General features: G+C 37.9%; 1 protein-coding gene across 1 annotated transcript in view; it reads right to left on the bottom strand.

The window, feature by feature from the left end:
- FYB1 (FYN binding protein 1) overlaps window positions 1-17,776 on the bottom strand; it is a 2,052,110-nt gene that overhangs the window by 114,383 nt on the left and 1,919,951 nt on the right. Inside the window, exon 15 of the mRNA XM_044069852.1 lies at window positions 8,108-8,145. Within this exon, the coding sequence (XP_043925787.1) occupies window positions 8,108-8,145 (38 nt within the window). The remainder of the gene's footprint in view (window positions 1-8,107; window positions 8,146-17,776) is intronic.

Here is a 17,776-nt window from a genome sequence, read left to right as displayed (position 1 = left end):
ATAATTAATTCTACATTGCTACACTGTAGCCATTTCTTATTATCATGGGGTATCACTACAGCCATGTCTTAGCACTACAACACAGCACCACAGTGCATGACATGTGATTCACAAATGTGCATCAGTGCACATGGACCTACTGTTTTGCCCTTGAGTGGCCTGAGTGAGTGTTGATGGCTGCTTCAGATAGGGAGAAATAGAAGATTCCTGTGTGGTTTGCCCAGGAGAGCAGGATTTTCCTGTTTTTCCTGCACAGGGACTTCAGGGAACATTACCTGCTGTACAATTATAAAGCCCTATCGTGGAAGGTGGATGAGTGGCATGACTTTACTGGAATGGTGAGTGATGCCAGTCTGATGCCATCCTGACCTGCATCACCAGTGAGAGCCAGATGTTCAGGAAATGGAGCCTGAAATGTACTGTAAGCCTTTTTCAATGTTTTAGTACCATTGTCCTGTATATCTATATATAAGGGCACATACTTTGTATCCAGTGGCAAAGAAACACCAGCTGAACATGGCTGGGTGATGTAGAAGGTGGCAATACCTTTCTTGGAGTGTGTATGACATCTGTGCTTTTCCACTGTATAGCTGCAATTGTATTTGTGTCATACATGTGAAATCATTTTCTCCTTGTGTCATTCTTCGGCAAGTCCAGTTGTGGAAGAGGAAGAAATGAGGCTACTGTTTCCTCAGCCTGTGCTGGCGGATGCTTCTTGCTCTGGGGTTGCCGATGACTGCCAGGTCTTCTTTTCAGCTGGCAACAATAGTTCTCCTGCTAGAGACAACCTGTAGTGGTCATCGGTACTTTCTGTGTCAGTTCTCAAGAAAGAAGCAAATGTCACTACTGAAAGTGGGCTATAGGGGTTTTCTTCTGTCTCCAAACATCAGTGATAAAAGCTGATTGCTGCTGAGGTGCACCAGTAACTGGATGCCCACCTCACCCAGAAGTGTAACTAGGATGGTGCAAAGTGGCAGTTTCCCCAGATGCAAAGTGTTAGGAGGCACCACTGGAAGAAGCTGATCAGTATTCAGTTCAGTATTGGCTTTAGCTCTTGGTATATGGTAGACATAAAATGTAGCAAGCAGTTTGTTACAGTTTCACAGAGAGAAGAACTTTTTTTTTTGCTGTTCAAGTCTGAAGAGCTTTTTTAGCACTCACTGTATGTGGTAGGTATAAACTGTAGCAGACAGCAGTTTGTTACAGTTTAAAAAGATATAATAACTTTTTTTTCAAGCATGAAGTCCTTTTTTTAGTCCTCAGTTTAAACCTGAGGAGGGGTGACAGACCAGTGGTTGGCCCGAGTGTCAGAATAGCTAGCTAAACCTGTAGCTCTGTCAATATGGTGCCTGGGCTTGTTGCTGTCTGGTCTAGCCAAGCATCCACCCATTTCAGGACCACATCCTATCCCCCATCCTGGTGTCTTCTTTCCTTTATGTGTCATTACCCATTTTTGTTTACTGCTCAACTGTCCCCATCAACACTTGTTTACCCTCTGTATGTCTGTGTTCATCCATTGTCCTCACAGTTGTTTGTGTGTATACTTCACTCTCAGTCGCTGCCTAAAATCCTAATCAACATTCACAACCCCTCCGATTGTCTCACCACAGTTGCCACATTTACCTGACTTTAATTTGAATAACATGTTCTGACAAAGTGCAACAGCCATGTAGAGAAAGTTACACTGCTGTACCTTGTTTGAAAGTATTATTTGAGTTTGAGTATGTCATACCTCTCAACCTGTTAACATAAGAAATCTGGACATAGCCTGACATAATGGGGGGACAAAGTCCCAAAAATAGGGACACATTTTAAATATTGCTCTTATAAACTTAGAAAGTTGCTAGAATAAAAGAATATGCATTCAAATGCATTTTCTGAAGGAGATGAAGTCTAAAACTCAAATGCATGTCATTATTTAGTAACTTTAATCCTTAGATCATCCCAGTGATTTGTCAAAAAAAAAACATTTTTTATGAGGAACAGACCAAAAATATGAGGTGAAAATCTGAACATTCTGCGAAAATCTGTACAGTTCAGAGGTATGAGTGGAAGTTTGCACAAGCTGCAAGACATTTCAGTCCTTGCCTACAAGATGCTGGGTTTTGAACAGCTGGAACTCAGGCACTTGTAGGAGATTTCAGTCTTACTTAAGAACATTTCCATATTTCAGTTATCCACTACACAAGAGTGAATCTTTTTACGTGCATTTTTGTAAAAAAAAAATTAATAGGTTTAGTTTAAAGAATAAACATATTTATGTTATATTTTATACCTTGAGATCCAGAAAGATAATTTCCATGAATACTTTTTGGTTGCCTTGGGAATGCAGGTTACAGTAACTATGACATTCTCTGATCAGAGACACTGAGAAGCTCGTCCTTAGGAACTATACCATGTTTCTGAATGAAATACTGCACTATCAGTTCCCCAACAGCCCATAAATCCTGGTTGCATGGCACTTTCTAACATGCACATACACATGCATAAAGTCCTACAGACATCCACCCCCCCAACACACACACACACACACACACACACACACACACACACACACACACACACACACACACACACACACACATTCATGCAGTCACATTTATGTCCATGTAGACACACAGACAAATACACAGATAGATGGTTCTGTGGTACCCAACAGTAGTTATGGTATGAACTGTGATCCATCCATTGGAGTCAATGGGTATAATCTGTCAATACACTTTTCCCCACTCATGAGCAAAATAACTCACTAATGCATTTTGTGTGTGTGTGTGTGTGTGTGTGTGTGTGTGTGTGTGTGTGTGTGTGCGTGTGTGTGTGCGTGTGTGTGTGTGTGTGTGTGTGTGAGAGAGAGAAACTGAACTGTAGCAAAGAGATAGTGTAGCTGTTTCTACAGTGCTTTAAAAGTGTATCATACAGTGACAAAGAATCTATTATATAGAAACATAACAGCCATTTTCAATGAGAATAGATTTATTTATTTTGTTTTTATCTTTAACCCTGAAGGACTTTTTTGGTCCTCTACTGTGGTGGGGCCACACACATGGGGATTGCCCAGGCTGCCATCTGATCTAGTTGCATCTCTGTCCTGTAGAATAATTTACGCAACCCAAGAAAAGTAAGTGACACAATACTGAGCTCTGAAGGATCCCCAGCTAGAAAAAAGAAATGCTGAGGTCCACATAGTTGATACTAGATGAAGCATCCAGTCACAATGCCAAGTACCAAATCAGCTGAACCTTCTAGGTAAGAATACCATTTTGACAGAATTCCTTAGCAAGATGGTCTAATCTACAGATTTAAGGTAGCTCACTTTCCACATTGCTCCAGCACCTGTTTGAAAGAATATGCTCTAAAGAGGGTAATGATTGACAGCACTGTAGTTGTTGCTGTCATCAGGCACACATCAGAATATTTTAGTTTAAATTTCAAGGTAGCTTCAGGATTTTCCTCCATGTTGTTGTTGTGTCTTTTGGCTTTTCCCGGTTAGGGGTCGCCACAGCGGAACTCCGGTCCGCTAATGATTGGCAGTGGATTTTTACGTGCCGAGTTGCCAGCCCTGACGCACAACCTTCAACAAAGGTACGCCCATTCACGCATGTCTCCACACAGAAGACGCTGTAGCTGAGAATCGAACAGGACAAGGTCTTACTGTGAGGCAAGCTTGCTGCTGGTTTGTTGACCGCTGCCCCTTCATACAGTAGAGTGTGATGACATTTAAGTGCCTCATTAAGGGCTGTTTACATTAAATGATTTTATAAGCAGCATACTTTATTCAATCATGTTTTACATGAATGGTGTACAACCCAAGTGAGCCTCATACTATCTAATTAAATAAAATTATAATTTTCTGTACAGGGGGAGTATCAGCAAACCAGTGTTGAGCTTCAGGAGCTGATTTTAAAAGTTACAGAGGAAATTCAGAAGGTAGTGGTGAGTTTTAAACTAAGATATGCATATGTATGTTTGACCAGTGCAGTTAACATCATATGTGAGTAGTTGCTGCCATTAGACATGGCTAAAAAACTATCCTAAGTAGTTGCTAAAGATTTCTAGATACATTTACTTATTTATTTATTTTTGGCACTTGTTTACTAAGAACGTCCATCTGAGCTGTACCCTTTTTTTAGGGTCCATGGAGAAAAGCTCCATTACACAGACATCATGGACAGCATTTGCATTTTTCATTATTGTCAGTTTTATTCATGAGCAACAGATATATTATTCAGACATCCTTGGCATCATTTATGTAATTTACAAACAGTTTTGATTAAAATAACAGTTACATGAGTTGTATATAAATACTAGGAGGTATATGCAGTGCTATATCATAAGTATGAATAGAGTGTCAGGTCTTACATAAGAATATTTGTTACTGTAAAGACTTGTTTAAAATCTAGGACATAGGAAGATAAGATAAAGAGTTATTTTAGCCCAAAGAAAGGAAGGAGGGGAGGAGCCACAAGTAAGATAAAGGAGATAAGATGATACAGGAGGGTATACTTGTGATAATAGTACATTATTTGTTTATTTATTTGCAGCAGAGATTTATGGCACAAATTCATATAGCTGTATTACTACCAGGTATAGAGCCATTTATCAATGAGGTATTGCTTCAGTTGGCATTTAAAGTATTTCAGGTCGCAGACTGTTCTTATGTGGAGTGGGATGATATTCCAGTTTTTAGCAAAGCAGTGTAAATAAAGGGAGCATCCTGCATTGTTGTTAGGTTTCGTTATGGAGATTAATATTCTGTCATTGGAGTGCAGATGTCTCTTAGTAGTGTAAGGCTGAATGCTGGCATGAAGAGGTGTGAATTCTTCAGGGTTGTGCAGCAGTATGAAGGTTGAAATTAATTGTCGATACAACAGAGTATTATTTAGTTTGAGCCAGTTTAGATGTTTTAGAGAGAGGCTGCAATGTGATCTATATTGTTGGTTGGTCGTAAATTTGGCTGCTTTATTGTACCATTGTTCTAGTATGGCTGATAGAGAGGAGTTGAGATTAGTTAGGATAGAAGAAGGATATAATAAGGTGGAAGTAGAAAAGAAGTAGCTATCTTTTATCTAGCAGAGTCTTTGCTTGCTTTAAGGTGGAGATCAAATTTGAGGTAGCTGTCTACAATCACACCAAATAGTTTGGTGTGGGATACCAATCCTCCATTGGTCTTGTTGGATGACAGTATAGTAAAGTTAGTTTATTGGGAGGAGAGAAAGGGGGCTAACAGTAGTAGTATAGCTTTTTTTTTTTATTCAGGAGGAGTTGCGAGTTGTTGAGCCAAGCTTCTTTAAAGAAGGATTTCTAAGTGGGTGTTTGGAGTATGGGTAGTGTCCTAGCAGCACATATGAGAGTGGAGTCATCAGTGTATTGTACTATGGTTTGCCTCTCTGGCTACTGTGTTAAGGTCATTAATAAATTAGTTAATTAGTAGTGGTCTGGGATGGTGCCCTGTGGGACTCTGATGGATATAAGATGGAAAGAGGAGACTTTTTCTGTAGTTTTTAATTTTGAGCTGTATTTCAGATGTATGGGTTATGGCTTATTTTCAAACAATTACATTTATAATGTAGTTCTTGTTCTAATTAATCTTTTTCCTCATCACAATTTTCCTCTATCAAGAGACCCCCAAATGAAATGCATTTATCAGTGTTTTATGAAGCAACAAGGAATTCTGGGTAAAAATTCATCTTCTTTAGCAGTTTGCCCTTCAAAAGTAGAATTATTTTCTTATCCATTGGTTAAAATGACATAACACATTGTAGGTTAATTCTAAAACACATATATTTTACCTGCAAAAGCCAGCTGATAAAATGCTGCTGTTGAAAAAGGAATGCTGCCACCACTGATTTCCATGTAAACAAAAGCCATTGTATCACTTTAGGACAGGCATTATAATTATTGTAAATGGTACTTTTTTCTAGGTCCACTCTGCAGTGAAACCACATAAAAAGGGCTTACAAATCTGAATATGGACAATGCTTTTTGATGACATAAAATGCCAGAATATCGATTTTTGCTGGCAGTCCACATTATTAGCTAGTTCTTCTGAGCCATGAGGCTGCTGTTTTGGTTTGCTGTACTAATATGTCACAAGTATTTTAAGCCAGCCACAGCGTAATCCCTACACTAGATAAACACTGCTTGTTTGATAAGGCTGGAGTGATAAGAATGAACTAGCAGTCATCAGTAGTTGTCCATTGACTATGTCTCTACATACCTGGAGATGGCCATAATTCTTGCAGGCTAACTCAGTACTGGGGATACAACTGATAATCAGAAGAACATATTAAATGAGACATTAGTGCAGTGATACTCAGTGCAGTGTGCTTAGGAACTTGTAATGCCCAAGGTACGCTACACTTTGTAGGAGTTTCCTCACTATGCTTACAGATATTTTCCTGAAGAGGAAATGTGGAGGTTATCTGGAAAAATATCAGCCTTGGTAGATATGATGACTGGCTAGGACAGAAGAATAGCCAAGGCTAATTAATCTCTGAGTGTGCCTGTGGTGCTATGTGTGTGTGTGTGTGTGTGTGTGTGTGTGTGTGTGTGTGTGTGTGTGTGTGTGTGTGTGTGTATGTGTGTGTGTTCTCTGGTCATATCCAGTTGTGGCAGTACTACCACGTCTGAAAGAAAGCTGTGGGAAACTGGAGAATTTTGCCATCCTTCCCTGGAAATTGTGACTGTGTGTTGTAGGGGTGGGGGTGTATAAATAATCATTTGTCTGGAAAGCAGTTACTATGGGTATGGGGCACTGGAAAATGCTGTGATTCAGTGAGCGAGTAGTGAGTAAGGGGCCTGGGGTTCTAGGCCAAAGACTCAGCTCTTTAAGTGATCAGTGTGCGGTCCTAGTCTGGGTATGTCTGGTGGAATCCCATACACAGGATAGCAGTGCATATTCCCTTTTTTGTGCATTTGATGAATTAGTTATTGAATCAGATTTGTGTGCATTTTCTGCTTGTAACCTGTTGTCTACCAGTGGGTTGAATTGAGAGATCATTCCTCAGGTGGCCAGCAGTGATATTTGAGAAAGTGGAGTGTATTCCAGGACTGCAGCTCCTGTCCTTCGGTCCATAGTTTCATATGATCATGGTAGACTATCTGCCCTTGTGGGACATTTGAAGTGTAGACAAATTTCCCAACCCAAAGATAAGAATCAAACCTTCTGCCTTGTGTCTACAAGGTAAACACCTTAACCATTATGCCAACTCCCAACACCTCCTTCTCATACCAATGTGGAACACTGGCTAGCAGTTGTCCTGTGACAATTGGTGGCAGTGGAGCTGTCCATGTCATCTTGTGGTAGTGGTGGAATTCAAACAGTTTAAAACTCCATCAGTGCCATTTGTTATGAAAGTGCCAACACATTGTTCATATTCTCAGTCAAATTCCGCAGTTTAACAACTTTTCTTCCATTCACAACTTTGTGTTTAAGAGACTGATAGCCTCCCAGACTGTCTAATGATCACTTAAATAGTTCTTTTGTCTTGCATTCTACAAGCAAATCTGTTTTAAGACATAGTGGCATACATAGTGACGTGATTACTTAAACCTTCTCCTACAAAGAGCATTCGGGAATCAGTAAGTCAACTGCTCCTGCCAAGCTTTGCCTCTCAGTTAAGCCTTAGGTAATGATTTTATGTTAAATCATTTGACACAAACCCTTTTTACCCATGAGTGCCTCCAAAAGGAAGAAACAACCTACCTAACCAGTTTTCAAGTGAATGATTGAATAAATACTATTAAAATGTACAGTGTGTGGTCACTTCATGTGGGTCTACAGTATTCTCGTCCATTGTAAGTGACACTAATAAAATCATGGGATGAGCGAGGCACATTAGTTGAACATTTTCTTTTTCTATGAGTAAGCAGGCAAATCTCTACAAATAAATGAAAATGGAAGTGCTCTTCTATTTTATTTGCAGTGAAATCATCACACTTACATAATTTTTAACTTATATTTATTGATCAGATTCCAAAACATGTATATGAAATTCTTGTTGAGTTATTTTCTAAATATATGAACAATCCCAGTCGCACCTTATATTTTTTGACCATTGTTAAGGGTTATTGCTTTTAAAAGTATATCTTGAGTTCCCTTACTTACCTTTGAAAGATTCTGGTGGTGGAGGTAGTGTTGGCATACTAAGTGAAAAAAAAAGGAAAAAAAATTACTACCAGGATACACACATAACACAAGACCACGGATAATCCATTTCCCCTTATTCTCTGCATATTAGTTATGTGTCTGATAAATTATTTACACACATTTTGTTGTTGTGCTGTCTGTATACCAAATTGTTTTACATTCTAGCTGTAGCTTGCTGATACCTGATAACAAGATATTACTGGAAGATAAAAAATGACATTTTATCTATCTTTGATTATGAATCATTGTCCTACAGGAAATATAACAGGTTGCAAAAATTGTGTCAAAAAGCTTTCTGACTATATACTGTTCTATAATATGTTTCATTGTAACAAAAAGGTTTCCTTAGAAGGCCACAGAGTTTTTGAAGTATATAAAATATCTACAGAAGTAAAGACAAATACTGGAACTGATACAACTGTATTCATCAAATTTCAATGGTTCATTTCTCTCTCAAATACATTTATAGCATCTAGTTAATGGTCTTGTTCTAACACAGAAGTATCAGAAGCAGTTTGGAAAGAAAAGAACAAAAAAAGCTATGTTCACACACAGTTACATTGGGTAGTCCTGACTAGTTACAATGCTTTTTGAAGGTAAGAGAATGTTGAATGTTTGTATGTCACCTTCTGTTTTTCCATACTTTCATGTGGTTGACTGTTTGCTTAGTGGGTGATGTTTGAGTAGGTGTATGTATATATGTGTGTATTTATTTATGGACTAAGTTACTAATTTCTTTGTAGTGTCAGTGTCTGTTCTGGTAATGTACTGCCAGTGTGGTAGTTTAGCGTACACTGGAAGCTCTTCTCTTTCTTAAAGGTTTTGCTGTTTTCTCCATGTTTGTGTGACCCTGGTCTTGGTATACATAAGACTGAGGAATGTAGGAGGCTTGGTGTCTGTGTAAAAACACTTTTGTTAGTTATATTTGCAATTGTTTTTAGTTTTTGTGTGGGCTGATATTCTGTAAAGTCTATTTTGTTTCATTGGGAGTTAGTATAGCACAGGTATGTTTTTAGGTTTGTTAAGATATCATTATATAATCGCATGCATGTGTGTATATATATATATATATATATATATATATATATATATATATATATATATGTGTGTGTGTGTGTGTGTATATATATATATATATTATATATATATATATAAAATGTGTGTGTGTGTGTGTGTGTGTGTATATATATATATATATATATATATATATATATATATATATATATATGGGTCTACATTTCTTGATCAAAATTTCAAAATCTCAAACAAGAAATGTAGAAACCCACTTAAGCCAAAGTGCAGTACATCGAAAGTGCACTTTCGCAAAAGCCGATTCAGCAAATCGGAAAAAACAAACCCAAAACAAATAACTTTAAACAATATTTTGCACGGGGGCTGTGCCCCACTCCCACCCTACTTAAATATACTAACTCCGAGGTCTCACTACAGTAGGGAAAAGGATATATTTCCTTATCCCCACTGTAATGTTCTTCACTGAATTGGCTTTTGCGAAAGTGCACTTTCGATGTAGTGCACTTTCACTTAAGTGGATTTCTACATTTCTTGTTTGAGATTTTGAAATTTCGATCAAGAAACGTAGACCCATATATATATATATATATATATATATATATATATATGTGTGTGTGTGTGTGTGTATATATAAAATATGTTTGTGTGTATATGTGTGTGTATATCTATATACATTTATATATATATATATATATATATATGTACCCTACTACAAAAACTCAAACCCTCTACCACCTCAGCAGACTTACTACCTGTTAAGTATCTTCAAATTGCAGCCAAAGTTATTGCTTACCCTATCTCAATCCTAATTAACAGAACCATAAAAGAAGGTACCATTCTAACCATCTGGAAAATCTCACATATTATCCCCCTTCATAAGGGTGGGAACTCTACAGAACTTTCCAACTTTCGTCCAATTGCCCTACTCTCTCCCTTAGCTAAAATCATAAAAAAATGCATCCACCACCAACTACTTGACCACCTTCTCCGAAATGGCCTATTAGCTAGCTCTCAGCATGGCTTTCGACCCATCCATAGCACTACTACTGCCCTCCTGTCATTTACTGACCACATCAACAAAACCCGTAACAATAATATCCTGTCCTCCGCTATCTTCATTGATCTTTCAAAAGCGTTTGACATGGTTGATCATCAAATACTTTTGAATCTTCTGAAATCCCTCTCACTTGACACTCAAGCACTTTAGTGGTTCAAGTCCTACTTAGATAATAGGCAACAGGCAGTGCTCTGCCCTCTTCTTTTCTCCATCTTTATCAGCAATCTAGATATTAGTATTCCCCAAGCTGTTACCATACAATACGCTGATGATTCCACTTTAATCTCCTCAGCTACAACTCCATCTGAACTCCATGACCTCACCCAAAGTGTCTTTGAGCTTGTAGAAGATTGTTTTTTACAGCGCTGTCTCCTCCTCAGCCCTAAAAAGACTAAACTACTGCTATTTACACCTACACAAAAGTCCACCCCATTTCACTTCTCTATAAAATCCAAAAACGGCACAGTCATATCTCCAGACACAACAACCAAACTCTTAGGGGTTACTATTGACCACAACCTTAACTATGATACTCATATCAATACCACAATAAAATCGGTAAACCGAAAGCTAGGCTCCCTCTACAAAATTAAGCTCTTCCTCACTCCTACAGCCAGAACTACTATTGCCCACACCCACCTCATCTCCACTCTCTTCTATGCCTCTCCTATATACACAAATCTATCAAAAATTAACCTCAACAAGCTGTCAATCTCCTACAACAGTATAGCCAGATTTGCTACCGGCTGCCCATTTAGAACCCACCACTGCCTAAATTTAAACCAACTCGGTTGGCTGGAACTACACAATCAGTTCTTATTTCAGCAACTAATTATTTCCCATAAAATCCTTTATTATTCAGAGAAAACACCAATTCTTACAAATCTTATCAGTCCATACAAAAATCTTTCCAATCTATGCTCAGCTAATAAACTACTAGTATCCACACATAAACCCAATAATAAAGCAGGAGTTTCCCTTTTCTCTAATATTGTGGGTAAAAGCTGGCACCTACTGCCTGGTGACCTCACTTGTATCTCCTCTACTTTACTTTTCAAAAAGAAACTTACATTTTATCTTACTAGCCACTATCTCTGTCCCTGTACCAACCCTGACTAATACTTTCTCCTCCTGTTTTCAACATCAATAATTTTGCCTAAGCTATTCCACCTTACATTATTGTCACTTCTAAGGTTACTACCTCTAAGTGGGACTTAGCATACCCAAGCTAGACCTAACAGACATCCTAGCTGCTTCTGCTAGAGGGGTAACTTCCCCTTTACTACTCTCTCCAATTCCTGATTTTCTTCTCTTCTATAACTAGTCTCTTTTCCCATTCCTTACTAATGACTTTGTTGTTCTGGGAATCTCCCTCTTCCTTCTGTTACTTTCCCACAGTGTAAAAAAAAAAAAAAAACCTTAATAGTGAAGATAGGGGAAGGGGTATTTTATCTGTATTTTATCTTAACTGAACTTTAATGTATCTGTAACTGAACTTTAATGTTTTGTACTGTATTTCATCTTAACTGAACTTTAATGTATCTGTAACTGAACTTTGTTTTGTAACTGTTATTGTATTTTTAATCTTAAAATGTTGTAATTTTAAATATTTTTAATCTTGTCTGATCCTTGTGGAGCTTTTCTCCCCGGGCCTCTACTGGAAATGGACATATATCCAGCTAGACTAGCCCAGTCAACAAATGTAAAATAAATAAATAAATAAAATAAATGTGTCCGTGTGTTTGTCTATAGGTTTATACCACTTAAAACACTTAATTCGAAAGCCGTTCAACAATGCAAAATACTCTGAAGAGCATAATGCCGAAGTAAATGTTCTTTGAAAGAAAAAAATCTAGTTTAACCACTTTTTGTAGGGGGGGCAAGCCCTCTGTACACCTCACACCCCCACTAACATAACTATACCAATTTCAATATTGCACAATAGCAGGGAAAAGAGAAGTGATCACAAACAAAAAGTTCTACTGCATTACTTTAATATGCATGACAGTCTTATACTTTAATATCATGCATTCAAAGTGCACTTTAACAAAATAGGTGCAACACACACACACACACACACACACACACACACACACACACACACACACACACACACACACACATACATACATATATATATATATATAAATATATAGATCCCTATCAGATTATCGAAGTTTCAAAACTTCAAAATTCATATGGCCGAGACCATATGATCAAAGCTTTGAAACTTCAAATGTTTTAAATGGAGACTGCAGTATAGCACAGAATGGGAAATTTACCCTTTTCTGCAAAGTAGTGCAATTCTTGCAGTAGGTATATTTAATCAGCAGGGGATGTGGGCAGGTGCAGGGGGGCTGTCTCACTGCAAAAATGTTAAAAGTAGAATATATTTTTTTTTCCCCCCGAAACTTCAATCATACGGTCTCTGCCATATGAATTTTGAAGTTTCCGAACTTCGATAATCTGACCTAGAGTGCACTCTCTCTCTCTCTCTCTCTATATATATATATATATATATATATATATATATATATATATCTATATATTATATATACATTTGGATAGAACTAGAGATAGAGTTGTATATTTTTTTTCTCAGCTTGAACATCGGCTTACTTACAGTAAAACAGATCTTTTAGCTTAGATTTAGTGAAAATGTGATCAAAATGGTCATTAAGGGAGAGAGGCAGATATATTTCTGATGCACATAAGCAATAATATCCTCTCAGAAGAGACAGCTGATATGGTAGCAAGTAGGCTACAGGAGTGGCGAAAATGCCAGAATAGGGGAAGGTTGTTGGAGGTAGCTTTCTTAGAAGTGATACCTATGGCAGCATTGAGTACACAAAAGAAGGAAAGGATAAAGCAACTTACTGACTGACTCCAGCAGTGAACAAGAAGAAAAGTTTTGGGGCTGGTAGTGGACTGGGGACATTTAGCAAAGAGCTCAGCTGTATTTCAGTTACAGGCTTGGTCTTAGTCCAGAAAGGATAGTGGTGCTCAGAACTTGGTATGTTTCAATGACCGCATATTTAAATGTAGATAGACAAGAGGAGGGGAGTGTTATAGAAACAGAAGAAGGTGACAGGGACTTGGTTAGTAAGAAGATGAAGAAGACAGACAAAACAAAACAGCAGAACAAACAGCTGTGGCTTGGAGCAAGTCTGCATAGTATTAGTGTGCAGGGCAAGCATACCTCTCAAACTCTGAACATTACATTTAAAAATGAAAGCTGATGGCTGAAAAGAGGATGACCCTCTTCTATAAGAAGTTGAGGAGAAAAAGTTTTATAAATTTAAAACACTGTAACACTGGAGCAAACATCTTTATACAGGCATCCTGCTACAATCATACAAGCCATGAATGATTTACAGTGCTGACTTTTAGGGCTTCAAGCTACACTGTACTGAATGGAACAATAGCACAATGCAGGTAGAACAATGGACCAGTAGCACAGTTATCATTGTTATTGGTCCATTTCCCAGCTCTAATGTGCTATTGGTCTGTCCAACAGAAGCTGGAGCTCTTCTTACTAGATACCATTAGATTCATGGAGGACATGATATGGGTGTGCAAGAGCATGCTAGTGAAATATGAATGGGTCACAGTGAAGAGGAAAAACAGAAAAGTGAAGGGCACAGTCAGCAGATTATAACTGGTGGCTATTTTTGGCTATGGGAAAATACTGCTTCATGAAGAGGCCCTGGACCCATGGAATAGACTTCAGAAACGGGTGATGGGTGATGAAGTATTCATGTAGACATGGGACAGATGCAGAAAAGAGAGGGAAGAGGCAGGAATGGGGGGGTTGAATGTTAAATTTACAAAAATGTCAGGAAAGACAGGCTAACTAGTTGTTTCTGTTGTCAAGCAAATGTGACACAATATAATTTCATTTATACTGTTTGTCAGCAGTCTCTCTTTCTTATTTTTATTTTATAAGCTCCACAATAAAAATATACTTCTGCCACATCATTATTTAAAATTGGTGCAGTCATTCAGAGTAAATTGTTGTTTTGTTAACAGCTGTTATTTACTTGTAATATGATACTTAATGGAGTTGCTCATTTAGGCTCATTAACCGCCTACTTACAAAATATAATACTTTAAATTATCTTGTCAAAAGTCTGAATGTGCTTTCTATTTTTAAGAAAAATATATCCTTACTTCTGTCTCTCAGGAAAATGCCTCTCCATAAAGAAGCACAGAAATTTGTTTTGGATATTCTTCAGTTTCAGTTTTGTTACCACTAAGGAAATGCATGAAACATCATTTAAAATTTAAAATACCTGCTTCTTGGTTACTTAGCAACTGCACCATGCCATTAGTTAGAAAAGATTGTCATATTTGTACAACTGTGTCTACTCTTAAGACTGGCGATCCAGCATTTATTGTTTATTTTTACATAAAAGGCATTATGCACGGCTAGTACATGATATAAACTAGGATATTTTAAGTCCATCTAACTTGTAGCTAATCCAGCAGATGAAAGCTATGTGCAAAAATAAAACGTATGTATTTAGTATATACTGCTGTATAGTGAGGATTTCTCTGTCCCACCGCTGTGATGAAATGTCACTCTAATCAGATATATAGCTAAATAGGTTGTAGTTATTTGTAAAACAATTCACTTATGTGCTAGTAATGCACTACTAACATTACTTGTTGCGTGCTTTTCTTTAGCTTTAGAACTACAACAATCTGTGTCATTCTAACAATTCTACCCTGATGACAAAATACTGTATCACAGTGCAGCAAAATATAGTGTTACCTTTAGAAATACATTACTGGATAACGAACAAATGGTTTTATGAGGAAAGTTACTATATGTGATTCCTGAAAGGGGGAAAAAAGAGAAAGCACTGTTTTTGCTCTGAAAATTATCTGTCAAGACTCATCACCATAATTTGCACAAAAGAGAAAAGTACAGCCAGCAGGATTAATAGATACTATAAGCTGCTGTCTGGGTACTGGTATCTACCTACTGATTTATATTCCTAGATTCACAAAGGTTACAAGGCTGAGTCAGTCCTTGCACAGTAATCGCCTTGCCAATATCCACTCTCATAGGGCATGTCCTGTCCTCAGGAGGGCAAAAGTGCCCATCCATTTGTCAATGTTTGCCTTAAAGAAAGCAAGAGGTCCTCTCAATTTTATGTGTAACACAAGTTTATTCCCAAGCTGGGGAAGTATTAAGTAATAAAGTCTGCCTGTCCAATGTACCGTTTATTTGTTAATGGAGATTCAAGTCTTCTGTTTGAGTATTTGTGGAGAAATTAGTTTTGTGGATGTGTGCAAAATCAAGGACAGTAGAGTCACTAATGCACAGAATGCCACACATAAATGACCATGCGGGAGTTTATAAGAAACAGATAGAGCTTCAAACCTGCATTGAAAGCTGATGGCATTTAGACAGGTTGTCTTTTTAGTTAGGAACCTCTAAGGGGTGTTTCTAGCTGCATGATGTGTTTGGACAGATACAAGTTAAAAGGGACATTGTATTCTATAATTGGTCTGATCAGGGAAGATTATAGAGGACTAATAACTTCTTTTGATCTGGCTGAAATACATCCATCCATAACCCACTTTCCCCCCATTTTTGCACATAGGTTCAGGGTGTCACATCTACAGTGAATATCATCTACAGCCAATGTTCATACCATTGGGTGGCTAGCCCTGACACAGTTGTTCTTCCATACTGCGTGCGTGCACACACACACACACACACACACACACACACACACACACACACACATGCACATGCGTACTCACACTTATGGCCAATTTAGAGTGTCCAGTCTACCTACTGGCAGTCTTTGGAATGGGTAAGTAAACCAGAACACCTGGAAAAACAAACAGTCAAACACAGGGAGGACATATAGATTCCACACACTTCACCCCAGCTGAGAACTGAACCAGAGAATCTCCTGCTATTAGGCAGCAATGCTACCCACTTTACCACTGTACCACTCTTATGAGTTGTACACGATACCTTTAGTTATTAACAGGGCTAGAAAGCAGGATTTCTGACTACTGTTGGTATGCAGTGATCAAAGGATAGAGAGCTGTCTATGAAGTGCTTAGATCTCTGATGATCGTATCAGTCAGGAGTGATGTGCTTTCTATACTGTAAGTTGCTGTCAAAATTTATTTACCAAAGGTGACAAAGTTATATTTCTTTGCATTCAGTTTAAATCTTCTTTGAATACAACATTGATCTGTATGGTTTAGTCTGTGCTGTAGTAACGTGATATCAGATGTTGAGCAAATGAAAATATCCAGTTTTCAGTCATTTGCAGATTTAATTAGCCATATATCTGTGTTAGCGGTCTGGAGATCCAATTGTAGATAGCGAACATAAGGAGTCCCAGTACTAGGATGTTAAATAAAGTGATTGTCAATAGCCAGCCAAAGTAAAAAAGGAAATATAGTTATTAACTGCTATTGGGAATGGCTATGAACTGGTCTGTCAGCAGAAAGGGATTTTTATATCAGCAACAATTGGAGCAACTGACTTGCAGGCAAATATATATGTGTATATATATATATATATATATATATATATATATATATATATAAGCAAGGGACAACAGCAGAGGGCATGGCACTACAGATAAGCTGGAAGTAGTAAGGAATTCCAATAAACAAACAACAGCAGCAATGGCAACTAAGCACAATTTAGAGGCAAGTTGTGCTACCAGTAGCAATCTTTACCAACTATGCAGACTAGGCAAGGGCCAAGACGAGTGTAAGGAATAGAAGATGCCAGTTATAAACACTGTAAAACAAATGAATTGTGTTAATATAATGAATGCAGTGTGTCCTGCATAGTGCAGGAAGGCAAAGTCTGGTTATTTATTTATTTACTTAACATTTGTTGACTGGGAAAGTCTGAATTAGACAGAGCCTATTTTCAGCAGAGGCCTGGGGAGATACACACCAGATGCATGTCTTTGGAAGGTGGGAGGAAACTGGAGCACCCAGAGGAAACCCACACAAATGCAGGAAGGACATGCAGACTCAGTGGCAGCTGGTGACTTCAAATCACAGGGGGGCTGCAGGAGACAGCTGAATGGGTGGGGTCAAGGGGAGGGGGTGTGGTCAACCAGAAAGGGGAGGAGCTATGCACAAAACCACAAAAAACTAACTTTAATTAAATATGCTGCCCTGGGTGGCAAACCATCATTATGAAAGTCCAATCAAGACAAAAATAAGTGTAGAAGAATAAAAATATTTCAATGCATTGGCTGCATGACAGCTTACTTAATATCTAGATGGAAACAAAAGGTTGTGAGGCATGAAAAAATAAATTACTTTTTAAAATACATTACTGGAATGCCAGTCAAAATCAAGTATAAGAAAAACCAGAAGCACTCAACTCAAACCACTTCTCCTTGCACTGCAGTCCTAATTATAATATATTCAGCTTTATTAAAGTACCAAGTAACATGCTGAAAGTAGAAATCTATGTGATGCCCCACTTGTAAAAATGTTTCTTATCCAAAAAGACCTGCTGCCTGACAACTTGTTTCATG

Source organism: Protopterus annectens, chromosome 1.part0 (assembly GCF_019279795.1).
Source record: "Protopterus annectens isolate FY-2018-M chromosome 1.part0, PAN1.0, whole genome shotgun sequence".
In the NCBI taxonomy this organism is placed as follows: domain Eukaryota; kingdom Metazoa; phylum Chordata; order Ceratodontiformes; family Protopteridae; genus Protopterus; species Protopterus annectens.
The sequence above is the reverse complement of the archived record's forward strand: the minus strand, read 5'-3'. Positions and strand labels throughout refer to the sequence as shown.